The following is an 18,634-nucleotide window of genomic DNA, read 5'->3' on the forward strand; positions in this document are numbered from 1 at the left end:
TGGACTCTTTATGCAACCCAGAGGTAAAAACTCTAGAAACACCTCTGTGTGGCTCAGAGGTAGAGTGGCTTCTGTCCTCCAGTTCTTATTTTAAAGTATCCCTAAACATAATACTGAACCCCAAATCCACCCATCAGTTAGTAGTGAGTGATAGCACTTAATGAATGTGTTCATGTGTAAGTAAAGTAAGCATAGAAAAGAACAACTTAAATACCAGTCGAGTCCTGTTAGTCCCTCAGATTTCAGGCTCATGGCTACACAGCTGCTCGCACAGTAGAGTTTAGCCTTGTTCTATGGCTCAGAGGAATTTCAAATACTATGCAAGATAATGCAAATGTAAAAAAAATAAGAAAAATATTATTATTTAGTGAACTGTTTGCATAAAAAAAATATGTTTTTATATTTTCCACAACTTAAATTCATCATCCATACTCACTGTAATCTGTCTGTTGTAGATGTGGGAACACGACCAAAGGGAGAGAAGATTCCTCATGAGCAGCAGATCAAGTTCTTTGGAAAGGTGATGAATTTTTTTTGACTATACACTGATTTTTGTTGTTTTGTTTTATTAAGTTTATATATTAGATTTAGGCAGCACGGTGGCACGGTGGTTAGCACTGTTGCCGCACAGCAAGAAGGTCCTGAGTTCAATTCCACCATCAGGCCGGGGTCTTTCTGTGTGGAGTTTGCATGTTCTCCCCGTGTTTGTGTGGGTTCCTCCCACCGTCCAAAGACATGCAGCTTGTGGGGATAGGTTAATTGGATAATCCAAATTGTCACTAGGTGTGAATGTGCGAGTGAATGTGAGTGTGAATGGTTGTCTGTCTCTGTGTGTTGTCCCTGCGACAGACTGGCGACCTGTCCAGGGTGTACCCCGCCTCTCGCTGTATGACAGCTGGGATAGGCTCCAGCACCCAGGGTTGACTAAAGCTGCAAATAATTCTGATCTCTTCTTCCAAATTGACACAGAGCAGAATAAGCATTTGACTGACTCTGTGCGTTCCACATTACTCAAAGCCGTTGTATCTGTAGTGCAGAATTTTAGGGGAAGAGCAATGAACATAAAAATCATTAGTTACTAAATTTTTGCAGGTAATTTACTGAAAAGTGTGCTAATAATTAACTCAAAAATAGAATATTTCACTAGCAGGGACCACATCCTTGGTAACGATGGGCGATGAGGAAGTGTGAATAGTGCTGCGGTTTGGCCTTGAAGGGGACTGGCGACGGCTCTCGGGCCGGGCATGAAAATGAGAACAGCAGGTATTGGAGAAGGGGGGGTTTTATAGCCTGAGGCCAGAGGGGGTGTGAAGGAGGAGCGGTCCCGCTCCTCAAATTCAGATGATATCTCCACTTAGTTTGGCACCTGATAATGCTCAAAGTGTTCCATGTATAGAAAGTTATATTTTATTAAAACTGACCCAAAAAGTTTCTGAAGACTAAAATCAATATGATTGACAAGCTCTGAGGCTTCATGTCTCACTCCTAGGTCGTCCTGCCGTTGGTGGATCAGTACTTTAAAAACCACAGGCTGTACTTCTTGTCCACGGCCATCCATCCCATCAGCAGTGGTGGCCATGCCTCTAACAAGGAGAAGGAAATGGTGACCAGGTGAGCATGGCCAGCATTACAGTAAAACGTCAGGCATATTGTTGAAAGGAATAAAACATGAGAATGTCTTATTGCCTAAATATTGAATGTCTGGTCCTATGGGCTCTTTCCTCTGTGTTCCTCTCATTTGATTGCCTCACACTTTTGTCTTCCTCTTTTGTCTTCTTCCACTCTGCCTCTTCTTCTCATCTTCCATTAAATCTTTTCAGTCTTTTCTGCAAACTGGGAGTTCTTGTCAGACATAGGATATCCTTGTTTGGTAAGGACAGTGTAAACATTCGAGTTAACTCCCTAAAGATAAAATATTTGATTTTTAAGCCAATTTTCTTAAAAGATGGAAAACTGCAACTGTGTTTATTAGCTTGCTGTCTGTTTCCTGTTTTTGATGGCACGTTGTGGTTTATCCTGGCATGTTACCAACACATTTAGACTTTTTGAATAGTGGAAACATTTGCAAGTTTATTTTCACTATGCAGCCTTGTGAAAAACTAAGTACACCTCATGATTCAGTTAATTGGAAAAACACCTTTAGCAGCATTGCTGTAGTTTTGGTTTTCTATGTGAGTTTTTCAGTCTCTTATGTTGTTGTGAAAGAGTTCTGGCCCAGTCTCCTTTACAATGTTGTGTCAATTCTTTAAGATTCGCAGGCATTTATTCATGAATAGCTGTCTCAAGGATTTCAGTTGGGTTCATGTTTGGCACCTTGATTGTTTTCTTTTCAGCAATTCTGTTGTATTTTTGGGCCAAGCTTTAGCATTCAGACCAAAGGCTTCACATATGAGTCCAGAATACTTAGATATGCAGAGAGGTTCATTGTCAGCTCAGTGACTGCGAGGTGCACAGCTCCTGTGGCTGCAACACAAGCCCATCACCAATCCCAGAAGTCTTGTGACATCTTTGTTCTTTGTATTCTTTGTTCAGATTGAGCTTTACCTAAACCTAAAACATGTTGTCCTGGTCTTTTTAAAGAGAGGAGGCTTACTCCTCTATTTCTGACTGTGCTGTCATGAAAGGTAATATTTAACATTCTAACTGAGACGATCAGTCTTCAGTCTGAGCTGTAGCTTATGTCTTTTCAGCAATTCCTCTGAGCATTGTTACAGTCTGACTTTAAGAGTCCTGGGAGGATTATGGCCTGATGTTAACACATCAGTGATCCAGATGAACAAACTGCAAAAAAAGGGTCACATTTGCTAATTGGCAATAATTGAAGTGCATTTAAAGGACATCTGGCTACTTACCCTGTTAATTCCTGTTGAATTATTACTTGTGTACTCAGTTTTATACAGGACTGCATGGAGTCCTATGGAAACATTTTTCTGACTGACTGTATTTTAATACATAGCACTTCTACTGCAGTTTACTTTTAAATATATCAGACGGGAGCTTCATAAGCTAACTTGTAATTGGTGCAGGTGTCTGTAGGGATGTCACGATACCAGAAAGTTTGAGCCTGTATACTTTAATATATGATAAATATGATACCACTCACACATACAGTGACAGACTGAACAGACTTTTCTTTCCTCCAGTGCAAAATACCAATACTATCTAGTTTTTCTACCAGTGACTTGGTAGCAAAGTATGAGTTGTCGTGGCATCCCTAAGTGTGTGTGCATGCATGGTATTGTGGGTGTTTAAATCTTCATCACTGCGTCCTCACAGGAAAACGATGTTCCATTTCTTCAGACTCAAACATGTGCACTTTAGAAACATAATGTCAAAAATGAAAGATAATTATTAGTTGCATGTAAAGCAAAAGCTGTTAGTTATTCTGATATTTAATGGCTTTTGCTATCAGCCACTGATGACAGGGTAAAAGTAGTAAGTGTAACATTTCCACTTAACATAAACTTTATTTTATAATTGTTTATTTATTGTTTTTCCAAGGAACATCATTTTCCTCAACATAACATAACAGTTGTTGTGTAAGTGTGGTTTTGTGCTAAAAATGTCACATTCAAGACAGATACTGTGTGAAGCCTTTGTGCTCCATGATGTGAGTTTCACAGCTAATTCTCTCACCAGGGAACAATGCCACTTCCATCGTCAACTGTCTGCAGATACTGGGACAAAGCCTGGATGCCAGGTAAAAATGTGACCAGCTGTGACCTCGTGATGATGAGTGATGGGAATGCTTTCAGCTTTCTATGGAAAAACATAAATGAATAAAGCAAAAGAACAAATACAGAAAAATTAACATGAATCAACGCAGATTTTCCAAAATAAGTACCACAGAGAAAAGGAATCAGTGACTTTAACCCAAAGCAGTATGAACTACACTGAGTGTGGTCTGGGTTTGAAGGGCAGAGACGTAATAACAAACTAGTGTATCAGCCAGGAGACCAAAGTTTAGTTTGATTTGATTTGGTAATTTATTTCAACATGTGAATAGTATACAAGTACATTTAGAAAAGAAAATAAGAGAGAAAAATACTATACAAATTACTGTCACGAGGGCCAAGTGGCCTGTACTGAAAAGGACTCCGGTGCAGAAACCCAGAGCTGAGACAGCAGATGATGCGACAATTTATTAGGCGTAGTGCAAAAAACGTAGCAAAGACAAAAAAACAATAAGACGTGAAGTTTGACGAGGCGTGGCCTGGGAAACGTGGCTAGGGCGAGGGAACGGGATGCAGAGTGGAGCTGAGCAGGGAACAGTCACACTGAAGAGAGAAGACAGTGGAGTTAGGGAGGTAGTGGAGGCAGCTCTGAAGTGGCAAGTTGTAAGGGTAGCAATTCTTACTTGCAGTAGGGGACATGGAGTGTTGAGAGGGGGGTAAGAGAATCCAGGGAGGGCTGAGTGGCGTAGAAAGGCTGACCTGAGATCCGGGGCTTCAGATGGAGTGTGATGGCAGGAGGGCAGGCAGGTGAGGCACAGAGGGATTTTCAAAATGATTGTTTGGTATCCTGAGTCTGGAGGTGGAGCGTGAGCCAAGGTGAAAACAGCAACTGCAGCACAAGAGAGTCTTGTTAACACGATAAATCACAGCACGAACTTGAAGTATAAGGCCTGTTACCAACATGTGTTGATGACGAACTGGCAGTGAATGAACATCAATGTGTGGCTTAAATCCCTCTGGCTTGATTGCCTGCAATAGGCTCCAGGTGTGCAGGAGCTGGCCCTGCCCAGGGGCGGATCCCAGGTAGGTTCAGGAGCCCTATGGAAATTCCAGCCACCCACCGCAGACCATGACAATTACATAAAAAAACCCGTTCTGATTAATTTACATGTTGAAAGGGAAGAAGTAAACACTTATTTAATCCCACCCCTTTGCCATAAATTATCAGTTAATATTTAGTCAGCTTCCTTACTGATATAATTTGTAATAAAAACAGATTTCTGATGTACTATAATATCACATCATGAGATTTTTTTTTAATTTATTTATTTTTTGAATAGAGACATTCACTTAATTTAAATATTTTCCTTTTCTTTATAGTTCGAGAAGATCATATTTTTATATTATTATTATTATTCTCTTTTTGAACAGTTTTATGTTTGGACGTTGCTTTAATTCCATATTCAGACTGTTCCACAGTTTCACTCCATGAACAGAAACACAAAAGCCTTTTCTTGTGGTACGGACCTTCATTGTTTTGAAGTTACAAAAACCCCTTAAATTATAACTTCCTTCTTTCAAAAAAAATACTCTGAATATTTCCTGGCAGTTCTTTATTTTTTGCTTTGAATATAATTTGTGCTGTTTGTAATTTCACTAGATCATCAATTTTCAATATTTCAGTGCAAAAATAGTGAGTTTGTATGTTCCTATAACCTGCACTGTGGATGATTCGAATTGCTTTTTTTTGAAGAGTAAAAAGTGAATGTAATGTGGTTTTATAGTTGTTGCCCCAGACCTCTGCACAATAGCTTAAGTATGGTGAAACCAGTGAACAGTAGAGAATATGAAGTGATGTTTGTGTAATACCTGCTTTGCCTTGTTTAGTGTTGCAATGCTACGTGATACTTTGGAATGAATATATCTTACGTGAGCTCTCCAGTTAAGTTTTTCATCTGTTATTACCCCCAGAAATTTAGTTAACAGGTGTTTGACAGAAATCCGAGTCAATGAATGCCATAAAATACAAACTCTTACATAAGTAAGCCTAGACTATAAAGTTTAGTTCTCAATGCAAGTGATAAAACCCATCATTTCAAATTATAGCTGGCTGAAATAACAAGATTAAAAAGATTAAAAGGAATCTAAGAAAATAGCACGGTATAGCTGTAAGCACAGGTTTGATGGATGTGTTTCTGTCTGGAAACATCATGAAAATTCAGACTGATAAAGGATAATCATTATAACAGTGAATTCTTACCTCAGATAATTATGTTTCATTGTGTGACTCCCCTCTCGAAATGTTTTATACTTTTAGAAGCAACGTTTAACGAGGCCTCTCACAAAAATAATCGTCAACACCATTTAGTTGGAAACTCAGTAAAATCCTGACAGCGTTAAATGAATAATATTTACTAGCAAATAGTTATCAGACTGGTTGAATGTGCCCATATTTTCTCAAAGTGCTTTTTTCGTGTTTGACAAAAGAACATCTCTTGTCAAGATATTAATGTAACTCTATCAGGACAGTGATGAAGACGGGCCTGGAGTCAGTGAAGGCGGCTTTACGGTCATACTTCGACAGCGCAGCGAAGGATCTGGAGAAGACTCAGGAGAACCTGAAGCTCGGTCAGTTCACTCACAGCAGGGACCAACCACGAGGAGCGACTCAGATCATCAACTACACCACCTTCGCCCTGCTCCCCGTCCTCTCCTCACTGTTTGAACACATCGGACAGAACATGTTTGGAGAAGACCTCATTTGTAAGTGAAAACTTCACATTTCATCTGGACGATGATGTCAGTTTACCTACAAGTTTTGTCTCTCTTGCCTCAGTGGGTGATGTCCAGGTTTCCTGCTACAGAATCCTTAACAGCCTCTTCCTTCTGGGAACCAACAAAAGCATCTATGTTGAGAGGTAGGAAACATCCGTGGTCTACATGTGATAGATTTAGTAAAAATATGTTTCACAGTAGAGTTCAGAAGAATGAGACCACATTGAGAATCTGTCCTGGTTTCATGTAAACCTGGAAATGATCAAATATGCTTGATTCAGGAATATTCAAAAAGAGAATTATTATGTAAAATGAAGAAGAAATACAGTACTATGAAAGTCTTAAGTAGGGATGGGTACCGGTATCCGGTGCCATCGGTACCGGTATCTGCACATATCTGACATAAACGGTAGTAACCAGACCGAAAAGCAGCGCACATTTCGGTGCTTTATTTCTGTGCTTTTTTTTTCCTGAGCTGTGATACACTTTAGATTCTAGCCAATCATTTTACGTTTCCGAGGATAGTGGGCGGGTCCAGGTACGTACGTTCTTTTTTTTTTTTTTTTTTTTTTTTTTTTCTGCCTGTCCCGTTTGGCTCTTTTGCCATCAGAATTATTGTCTAAAGGCGAAGAAAGATGCCCAACGGATTTTCTTTACCAAATTGACCATCCCAGCTTTGCCGTAATGGTCCATTTGATTCACCTTTTATTCTTTATTTTATTTTCACTTGCTGAATACGGGACAGACTTGACTGGGGGAAAGAAAAGGGAGAAAGAAAGAGGGAAAGAAAAACAGTTGAGAAGAGGGACGGGGGAGAAGGGCAAAAAACAAAAACCAACAGAATAAGCAGAAAAAAAAAATAAAAAAAAATACATATATCGATCACCTGGATCACCTGTTGAGAAAGAAAAAAGAAAACAAGCAGAAGAAAACGAGAGTAATACAATAAACCACATCACAATGATATATGGGAATATGACAGTAAATACTAAATATTAAACATTATTGTGCAGCACGTAAGATCGACAGCACAGTGTGCATTGAGGTAGGAGCCAAAAAGGGTGTAGTTTGTGTGTGTGATCACCCGTGCGTACACCTGTGAGCATGGACGCGCTTGTTTTCTTAAAAGGTTCCCTCATGTAATGATCTGCTAGAGGGTGTGGGGGGCCACTGCCCCGTCCTCCAGGGCATGAAGCAGGTATGGAGGAGATCAAAACTCCAGACATCCAGAGGCCCCCAGAACACAAGAGACCAAGGAAGACCAACAGAGGGGCAGCCGTGCCACCGTCCCAGAAAGAGCTGAGGAGAGTCCCAGATGAGGGGTCACCCAGCAGCCACGGAGCAGAAGCCAGGGGGGGCTGCAGTGACGTGCCCGTGAGCTCCGCCGGCAGCCAGCTGTGCCTGAGTGACCGAGCCCCAGGCCGAGAGGCTGGGGGCACCCCACCTCCGAAGTGGCCCAAGCGAGCCCCAGGCTCCAGGCCCCGATAAGCAGCCGCCAAGGAGTGAGCCGGTGTGTACCCGGACGCCCACCCCCGGACACAAAGAACCACCAACGCACCGATGTCTGAGGGAGTCCGCCCCCGGCAGGGGAAGTGGTGGGGGGAGATAGGCCTCCAAACCTTGGAGGGCCTGAGCTGTCCTCAGAGAGGTGGCATCTGATACCCAACCTGACATATAGACACAGACATACAGGCACACACAGATACAAACATCCATTCCCACCCTCATGCTCTCATATGCACTTACTCCACACTCAACCAACGTGGAGACAGACATAAAGAGACACTGTACACACAATCACACTCCCCAAGCGTACTCTACGAACCGGGTCTAGGTACCCTTGCCCCTGGAGGGGGGAACTGCACCCAGACCCAGGTTGTGTTACCCTTTTCCCTGCGGTGGGGAGAAGCAGACCGCCCCGACTCCGCAGCAGCAGGGAGGCCCCACATTCCGGATCCCAGTCGGACGGCCAACTCCTCCTCCTAGCCCCCCTACTCCAGCAGAAAGCAGAGAACGAGGGTGAGAGAAGACTCCTAACCTCCCTCCACCCGCTCATATGTAGTGTTGATGTTAAGTGTTCTAAGGTACATTTAAAACCCAGGAGGGCATGGAGCTACCTGCCAGAGAGCAGCAGGTAAGCGCATAGTCCCTCCTGCTAGCCCTCAATGTCTACGTGTATTTAAAATTGAGAGGTGGGCAACGACGCCAGGGGTGAGGTGTACACCCTGATGGTAATTGGGATTCCGTGTAGCGTGCCCACCCCCAAGATCCTATATGTATGTGTAATGAGAGTGTGAGTAATGTGAATGTCTAAATTGCGGGATAAAATTGAGGCAGAGGCAGCCAGAAGGGGACAGAGGGGGGGGGGGGTTACCTCCTCTGCACCCTGGTGACACACCCCTACTCCAAGGCCCTGCATGTGTGGGTGGTTGTGGTGGAGCGGGAAGAGGGAGGCAGCTGGAGATGGGGAGGGAAGGAAGGGAGGGGCAAGTGACCCCTCCCTGGGGCCAGCTCCCCCGCTGACCCCAGTAGGCACCCCCATACTCCGCGACCCGCCAGGGAAGGGGGGCCCAGGCCCATCCGAACCGGGGCCCAGTGCAGCGGCGCCGCCCGGCCCCACAGAGCCCGGGGCAGTCCACCCAACCCCACAACAGAGAAAACTGCACCCACCCCATCATCCACTCATCTTCCAGACTACATAAGACAATAGACGCCCAGGCTGAGATCTTCCTCCACCTCTCCTGTATCTCCCCCTCTTGCAGAGAGAGTTCCTGAGAGAGGAAAGCTCCTGCAAGATGTGACAACCCCCCCCCCCCCCCCCACCAGTTGAAGAGCCCCCCAGGTGGCTCGGCGCACCGGCGGCACCCCGCGCCAGTGGCGGGCCCCCATATACCCACCGGCCCACAACCCCGGCAACACACCAACCAGGACCCAGGCCCCCGAGGCCCGGCCAGGGCCCCAGGCCAGAGCCGGAGCGCCCCCAGAACCTCACGCCCGTCCCGGACCCACCCAGGGGCAGCCAGGCTACCAGGTCAGTAACCCCCGTCCGTCAGCACAGACCCTCCCCTAGCCCCGCTGCACGTAGCCACAAGGAAGCCGTCACCTAAGAGCCAACAGAGCCCCTAATTGGCCATGACCGCTACCCCGGGTTGAGCCCCCCAAGGAAGATGCTCCCGGGGAACCCCCCGACGCCCTAAGCCCGACCCTACCCCCACACCAATCACAACAGTGAAGGCGAGACCAAAATATGACCCCCCACCCCCACTAGGTGATGGAGCTGATCAGAGGAGCCCAGAGCGATTGATCTGATGTGGTGGCAGCGGCTGTATCAAGACTAATGTAATCTAATAGATAATTTCTATATTGGTTAGAATTAAGATTGTTTTTATTTTTCCAGTTCATGAGGACTGTTTTCTTGGCTATGCATAGGGCAGTGAAAACCATATGGGCTATATTCTTTTCTGAAGTGACATTATCTAAGCTGCCCAACAAACACTAAGGGGGAAGTTGGAATGTTACATTTCAGACACTTTGATAAGTCTTCACATATCTCGCGCCAAAACTTCTGAACTGGTGGACAGAACCAAAGAGCGTGGATATAATTGTCCGGTGAATTGGTTTGGCAGTGTGAGCAGTTGTTGGTAGATGCAAAGCCCATCTTGAACATCCGATGACCTGTATAGTGCACTCTATGTAGTATTTTGTATTGAATTAATTGAAGACTGGGATTTCTGATTAGATGAAAGGTTTTTAAGCAAATCTGAGACCAGAAGTTTTGGTCTAAGTTAACTGATAAATCCGCTTCCCATTTTGCAATAGGAAGTGATATTGATTCATCTGTTTTAGAAAGCATTCTGTATATTTTGGATAGTAATTTGGGGGTTTTAAGAGTAAATAATTGAACCACACTTGGTGGTGTTTGTAGTTCAACTTGACCCAGTTTAAATTTCTTTTTTATTATGGATTTAATTTGTTGATATTCTAAAAATCTTTTCTTGTTGATCCCATATTGTGTAACTAGTCTGTCAAATGAAATAAATTCTGTTCCTTCTAGTATATGTTCTACATATTTGATTCCTTTACCATTCCAATCTGAAAAGTTTATCATATTATTGTTTTGTAATATGTCAGGGTTGTTCCAGATAGGTGTACGTTTGCATGGGATTAATGAAGACTCTGTCAACTTCAGAAACTCCCACCATGCTGTCAGAGAAGAGCTGATGTTGATGCTTTTGAAGCATTCATGTCGTTGGATGTTTGAGCTGATAAATGGTAGATCTGAAATCTCTAGATTATTGCAAAGTGCTTGTTCTACATCTAGCCAAGGTTCATCTAAGAGGGTATGTTTTAGCCATCCTGAGATAAACTGAAGCCTGTTGGCTAAGAAGTAGTGCTGAAAGTTAGGTAGTTCTAATCCTCCTTTATCCTTGGTCTTTTGTAGTGTTTTTAAGCTTATACGTGGGGGCTTATTTTTCCAAAGGAATTTGGACATATATGAATCTAGAGATCTGAACCAATCTTGCGGCGGTTTAGTTGGGATCATTGAGAATAAATAATTTATTTTTGGTAATACCATCATTTTTATAGCAGCAACCCTTCCCATGAGTGATATGGGTAGACATTTCCATCTAGCCAGATCACCTTCTACTTTCTTTAAAAGTGGGGTATGGTTTAATTTAGTTAGATCTGCAAGCTTGGGAGAAATATTAATACCTAAATATTTTATATTTCCCGATTGCAGTGGAGTAGAAGAGGAATTATGGAAGCAACAATTAATAGGAAGGACTGTAGATTTTGACCAGTTAATTGAGTAATCTGATATTCTTGCAAAAGAGTTTATCAATTCAATCACCCCAGAGATATTGGTTTGTGAATTTTGGAGAAAGAGTAACACATCATCAGCATAAAGGCTGATTTTATGTTCTACGTTCTTGCATTTTATGCCCTTAATTGCTGAATTCTGTCTAATTGCTGCTGCTAGTGGTTCGATAAAAATTGCAAACAGTGAAGGGGAGAGTGGGCATCCCTGCCTGGTGCCCCTCAGGAGACATAAGCTGGAGGATGTCTGGTCATTTGTTCTGACACAAGCTGTTGGGGAATTATATAATATTTTTAACCAGTTGATGAAAGAAGATCCAAAACCAAATTTGTGTAAAGTTGCAAATAGAAATTTCCAGTTAACTCTGTCAAACGCTTTTTCTGCATCTAAGGAAAATATTGTAGTTTCAAGGTTTTTACTGTATGAGTAGTCTATCAAATTAAGTAATCTACGTGTATTTGTTGATGAGTGCCTACCTTTTATGAAACCAGTTTGGTCAGGATGAATTAAGAGGGGGGTTATTTTCTCTAGTCTCTTCGAGAGAGCTTTGCAGATTATTTTGAGGTCTACATTAATAAGGGATATTGGACGATAGCTTGAGGGATATACAGGGTCTTTGCCTGGTTTTAGCAGGAGATTAATGTTTGCAGAATTCATATTTGATGGAAGTCTGCCCTTTTCTTTGATTTCTAACAACGTTCTGTAAAAAACTGGTGCTAGAATCATCCAGAATTCTTTGTAGAATTCTGCAGGAAAGCCGTCTGGACCTGGAGCCTTATTATTGGACATATTTATCAGGGCTTCCTGGAGTTCACCTGATGTCAGTGGCGAATCCAGTGCCATTGCTTGAGAGTCTAATAATTTTGGGAGAGTTATGTTGTCTAAAAATTGATCAATTTCCTTTTTAGATGGGTTTATTTGTGGTGAATACAACGTTTTATAGAAATCCCTGAAAATGTTGTTTATTTGTTTCGGTTCATATATTGTGTTCCCAGATGAATCTTGAACAGCACATATAGTTGTTTTTTCTTTATTTATTTTTAACTGGTTTGCTAGAAATTGACCGGATTTATTACTATGTTCATAATTTTGTAAGCGTAGTCTTTGTACTAAGAATTTTGTTTTTCTATCAATTATCTCATTTAATTCTAGTTTTGTTTTGCGTATTTTGTTCAATGTTTCCTGATCTTGGTGGGACGCGTAGGCTTCTTCTAGTGATTTGATGTTTTTTTCTAATTCCTGAATATTTTTGTTTTCTTTTTTCTTTTTATGTGATGAGAAAGAAATTATTTTACCTCTCATCACAGCTTTCCCTGCTTCCCATAAAACAGAAGCTGATGTTCCGGGAGTGTCATTAAAGTCTAAATATGAAGTCCACTCTTTTTTTAAATATTTAATAAAGTCTTCATCATTAAGCAGTGATGTATTAAATCTCCAGTTTTTACTTGGCATAGTATTATTCTTGTGCATTAGTGTTAAAGATACAGGAGCATGATTGCTGACAACTATAGGGTGAATCTCAGTGTCTGAAACGTCACTCAGCAGTGAGCTGCTGACCAAAAAATAATCTAGACGAGAGTAGGAGTGATAAACATGTGAAAAAAAAGTATATTCCTTACTGGTGGGGTGAAGGGAGCGCCATGCATCGCAAAGACCAAAGTCGCTCATATACTGTTTGATTATATTTGTGGACTGCCAATTACGCTGAGTTCCTGCTGTATTGAGCCTATCCATTTCTTCATTCAGTCCAAGGTTGAGGTCGCCTCCAAGCACAAGTGTGCCATCTAAGTGTTCAGAGAGTGCACTGAAAAAACCGTGAAAGAATGAGGGATCATCAACATTTGGACCATATACACTTACAATACATAGCTTTTTATCAAGTATAGATAGTTTAATGATTAAGAATCTGCCCTCTGGATCTATAACTGTATCGAGTACTGTGAAATTAATTTTTTTATGGATTAAAATTGCTACTCCCCTTTGTCTAGAATTATAACAGGCTGAGAACACATTAGGAAACTCAGGTGTTTTAAGTTCATTCGAACCTCTAAGAGGTCTGTGGGTCTCTTGTAAAAGGACAACATCTGCCTGTAGTTTTTTGAGTTGGTTAAATATTTTTAACCTCTTTTCTCTGGAGCCAGCTCCATTTACATTCCATGTAACGAATCTTAGTGCACCCATAGATGTCTGTGCATAACTAGGGGTGTACTCTGTGTGTGTCGCTTAGACAGGTGGAGAGAATATATCACTTGTTCATAAATAAGGAGAGGGAGAGAGAGAAAAAATGTGTGGCGAGATGCTCCCCGAGTCTGACTATGTGTTTGCATATTTACTAATATGAGTATGCTTGGCTTAAGTGTGTGTATCCTGTAGGTCTGTGTGCGCTGTCTGACTGATGTAAATGTGCTGCCGTTGAGCGCATGACTGTGCGTGATCGTGCAGTGAGTAAGTGTCGAAATAAATGATGTTGTTTGTGGATGAGTGTGGAAGCAGGTGATCGAAGCAGTGAAAGAAAAAAAGAAAGAAACCAAGGACGAGGGTGAGCAGCATAAAAACAAGAGGGGGAAAAGAGAGAAAAAAAAAAAACGAGAAGAGAGAAAAGAAAACGTAAACATTCCAATTAAATCACTGACGGAGAGTGACGGTGTTAATACTGCTATGAAATCACACTTAAGATGCGATTTGATACCGGTAAGTTAAACAAATGTTAATCCAAGTTAGTGTGAGTGGATAGGGAAAGGGTGTAGCGGATTCTTATCTGGTCTGAAGTTAACACAGCCACGGAGTGATGTTGGGGTCGCGGTGGAGCTGTCCGTCCACGTACAGCCGGTCCACAGCGATGACAGCGCGGGAGCCTTTCTGGATGAAGCCGCGTCGAATTGGGAAGAGGACCCTGCGTCGTTCCAGGATCTCTTTGGGGAACTGATCGTTCACGCTGAAGTCCGTTCCTTTTAATTCCCTGCCGCGGCTTTTCACATGTTGCTTTTGTTTGAAGTGGCCGAATTTGGCCACAATAGGACGTGGTCTCCCGGCCGTAGCCCGAATGGGGCCGAGGCGATGCACCCTATCGAAGACGATATTCTTCACCGTGTCCTCCGGCAGCTTCAGGTGGGTTTTGATGAAGCTTTTTACCGTGGTCTCCGCGTCCTCTCCAGCGGCTTCTGGAATACCAGAAAATACTAGATTATCACGCATGCTACGAGCTTGTAGATCAATAACCGTTTCTTTTATTTTTTTATTTTCTCTATTGAGCTGGGTAACATTTTCTGTGAGAGATTTCACCGACTCCCTTAGCGTGGCATTTTCAGCAGCTAGCGTTTCCACTTGCTGCTGGCTGAACTCCAGGGATTCTCGCAAGCATTTAAATTCCCGGTGAAGAATCTCCACCAGGGACAGCCTTGTGTCGAAACTGGACAATCGCTTGTCGATTGACTCCAGTATGTCGGCAATATCTTTGCCAGCTGGCGATGTTGTGCCGGGGGAATCTGCCGGGCGTTGTCTTTTCGACGACGGCGTCTCAGATTTGGCCGGGGAAGCTGCACTCTGGGCCTTCTTCATCACGAGATCCTGAAAGCACTGATCAATATAATCTTGGAGAGCGTCTAAACTCTCCCCGTTGTTCTCCAGGGTGTTGGAGATAATTTAGACAAATATTGTTAGTTATGAGACAATTGATAAGTGTATTTGGTAATACTGAAGCTTAAAGAAATTTGTTCAAATCTAAACTACCATTTGCTTTAATTTTCCGCCAAAATCTCCGGCGTCTGACGTCAGTTACAACATTAGTCGCTTACCTTGACTGTCACTTCCGCTTACCTCTGCCGACTCCTCCCCTCCAGGTACGTACGTTCTTTTAGAGCAGAGCTACAGATTAAAAGTGCCCAAGGCGAAGCAGTCAAAAGTCTGGCTGTACTTCACAGCAAAAGATGCAAACTCAGCAGCTGCAACAAGTGCTTTAAGCTGATACTGTGATACTGTCAAAGGAGGTAACACCTCAAATCTGACGAAACACCTGGCGACGCATAGCGTTTTTTTTAAAAGCCGAGAAATGCGCCGTATTTGATAGCTTGCTGCGAGACCTCACACCGAGCACATCTACTGCGGGTGTGGTGCCTGTTATCGACCCGGAGTTAGCAACATCCCCCAAAAACCCAAAGAGGAGAGTCCTGGCCCCTAGCCCTGCCAGTGTAGCAGAAATGATGATGATGATGAGGCAGCAGCAGCCGTTCTTCTCTGCGTGAGTAGCTTAATGTTGTTCGTGTGTAATTTACGTTGAGTAGGCTAACCACGTTATTACATTAATGCATGTAAGGTGAACTAGCAAACATCATCGTAGCTACATGCAGCTGTCTTCTTGTTTGATGGCAGATACTCCCTTCACCCTGGACAAAAAGGCTAAAATGACCAAAGAAAAAGTGGAAAACAGTTAAACATGAGAGGTTTTTGGACAAAGTTTGTGTTTTTTCCATTGTTTGCTTGCTTCCAGCCAAGAGTGATACCATATATGCCCCATAGCTGCAGAAAAGATTGAAAGAAAGAAACATTGTTATCTTTTAAAAAAAACAAAAAAACAGCTGAACATGAGAGGTTTTTGGACAAAGTTTGTGTTTTTTCCATTCTTTAAGCACCGGTTCGAGCACCGGCACCATTTCAAAAGTACCGGTTTGGCACTGGTATCGGATAAAACCTAAACGATACCCATCAAGTCTTGAGCACTTTTCTGTTGTTTTTATTTTATTTATATTCCTATTATTTAGAGATTTATTGAAACAAGCAAACATAAATACAGTAAAAACAAGTACTCAGCACTTTTCCATGGTTGATGAACGGATTGCTTCCCTGCACCTTCAGGTTGAGATATGGGTTGTAGGATGTAGGATTGGTGGCTGTATGTCTTGGACACTCAGGTGGAGACGTGCCCAAACGGATAAGGAGCATGCACTGGGAATGTATGGCAGAGGACCCGTTTCGTGACATCTTGAACTTCTATGTCCGGCAGAACTTCAACAGCATCCTGAGGGTGGTTGTTAAGTCTGAATGGACCAGGTTCCTCACCTCCATTGCTGAGGCAGATTTATGGTGCTGCTAATAATAAATATAAAAACCTATTAAATAAATAAATGAGCTATTAAGTAATAATGGCTGAGTCAATAAGTCAATTCAAAATGCAGAATGTAGACTGTATATTCAGAGGTGTGGCAGTTTGACACAGTTCATCAGACTCATATCATCTGGAAAAACTCATCTTCAGACTGGTGGATCTCGCCCCAGATGCTGCGCAGCCTCCAGCTTGAAGGGAGGGCGAAAAACAGTCCATGTGTCGGATGGGCGGCGTCTTGTGATGCTAGTTGCTCTGTCGTTGCATCTGCTGGTGTAAATGTCTCAGTGGGATGGTACATCCAATAGCCCTGTGTGCAGTCTTAACCGCTCACTGCAGTGTCTGCTTCTCTTCTCTATGGTGCAGCTGCAGGGTCAGACAGTAATCCAGGTGTGCTCTCCACCACACACCTGTAGACAGAACTGGGGATGGTGGAGTTCAGCCCTGCTCCCTTCAGCTTCCTCAGAAAATACGGGCGTTTATGAGCCTTTTTAATAAAGCTGAGCGTGTTATCACACCACTCCTGTACTGGCTTCTCTTAAATTAAACCCAGTTGTTAAATCCAAAATCAAATTTAAAGTTCTCCTCATCACATACAAGGTCTTGAATAATCAGGCACCATCATATTTTAAAGGCCTCATAATACAGTATCATCCCAATAGAACTAGAACTCTCAGACTGCAGGCTCACTTGTTGTTCTTAGAGTATTTAAAAGTAGAACGGGAGGCAGAGGGGCCCGAAACCTGAATCCTCTATACTAAAATATAGTATAAATATTAGTATAAAGCACTTTAAAACAACCACAGCTGACACAAAGTGCTGTACATAGGAACTATATAATAAAATTACATAAGAAATAAATACAAGCCAAATAAAAGTAAAATAATTAATAAAATAACTAATTTCATTACAAGAGAAAACTAAGTCTCACTGAGGTTACATAAACATAAAAAATTAAAAAGGTTCACAGCCGAGTGTGAAGCAGCGGGAATGAGGATCAGCACCCCCAAAAGGGTGGAGTGTCCACTCTGGGTCGGGGATGAGTTCCTGCCCCAAGTGGAGGAGTTCAAGTATCTCGGGGTCTTGTTCGCAAGTGATCGGAGAAGGGAGCCGGAGATCAACAAACGTCTTCACCACGACGCTGCACCGGTCCGTCGTTGTGAAGAGGGAGCTGAGTGTAAAAGCGAAGCTCTCAATTTACCGGTCGATCTACGTCTCTACCCTCACCTATGGCCACGAGCTGTGGGTAGTGACCGAAAGAACGAGATCGCGGATACAAGCGGCGGAAATGAACTTCCTCCGAAGGGTGGCTGGCCTCTCCCTTAGAGATAGGGTGAGATGTTCGGCCATCCAGGAGGGGCTCAGAGTAGAGCCGCTGCTGCTCCACATCGAAAGGAGCCAGCTGAGGTGGTTCGGGCATCTGACAAAGATGCCTCCTGGGCGCCTCCAGCGTGAGGTGTTCCGGGCATGTCCCACCGGGAGGAGGCCCCGGGGCAGACCCAGGACACGCTGGAGAGATTATATCTCTTGGCTGGCCTGGGAACGCCTTGGAGTTCCCCCGGATAAGCTGGAGGAGGTGTCTGCGGAGAGGGAGGTCTGGTCTTCTCTGCTTAGGCTGCTGCCCCCACAACCCGGCCCCAGATAAAGCGGAAGAAGATGGATGGATGGATGGAAGTTTAGAGCCAACCAAGCTTTAATGTCATCTAGGCATGTCGAGAGAGGTTTTATGGAGATGCCACCCTTCTGCTTCAATGGCTAATAAATGGCAGTCATCAGCATAACAATGAAACGAGATCCCATGCCTTCTAAGGATGAAACCTAGAGGCAATAAATACAGTAAAAACAGCAGTGGCCCTAAAATCGAGCCCTGTGGGATGCCACATGACAGGGAAGCAGAAGATGATTCAGAACTGAGTCAGCTGACAGAGAAGGTTCGAGCTGACAAATAAGACCTAAACCAACCAAGAATAAAACCAGGAATTAAGCTCTTCTGTGTCAGAGGAGACAAAGTCAGAAGGGCCACCGAGCTGATTAAAAGCAGCAGAAAACTGCACGGCAGTGGAGGGGTTAATAACCCGACAGCGCCGAGCAGCAGCTGAGATTTAACTGCAGTATGTGTAAAACCACATGGGCTTCTCTATGAATCGCCACAGTATCTGAGAGTGCACAGTCACAAATCTCCACGTTAGTGACAGGCAGACCCTATGACAGGACAAGATCCAGTGTGTGTGTCTTTCATGGATGACACAGGTTAGAAATAATAAAAAC

At 43.2% G+C, this 18,634-nt stretch overlaps 1 protein-coding gene across 6 annotated transcripts in view; it reads left to right on the forward strand.

Annotated features, from left to right (window-relative positions):
* The window catches only part of ryr2a (ryanodine receptor 2a (cardiac)), a 292,365-nt gene that overhangs the window by 186,922 nt on the left and 86,809 nt on the right, over positions 1–18,634 (forward strand). For all 6 annotated transcript variants that reach the window (XM_085170363.1, XM_085170361.1, XM_085170365.1 and 3 more), the window contains exons 64-69: positions 456–520; positions 1,490–1,611; positions 1,821–1,870; positions 3,640–3,700; positions 6,199–6,437; positions 6,511–6,592. In XM_085170363.1, the coding sequence (XP_085026489.1) occupies positions 456–520; positions 1,490–1,611; positions 1,821–1,870; positions 3,640–3,700; positions 6,199–6,437; positions 6,511–6,592 (619 nt within the window). The remainder of the gene's footprint in view (positions 1–455; positions 521–1,489; positions 1,612–1,820; positions 1,871–3,639; positions 3,701–6,198; positions 6,438–6,510; positions 6,593–18,634) is intronic.

Source organism: Neolamprologus multifasciatus, chromosome 8 (genome assembly GCF_963576455.1).
Source record: "Neolamprologus multifasciatus chromosome 8, fNeoMul1.2, whole genome shotgun sequence".
NCBI lineage: Eukaryota > Metazoa > Chordata > Actinopteri > Cichliformes > Cichlidae > Neolamprologus > Neolamprologus multifasciatus.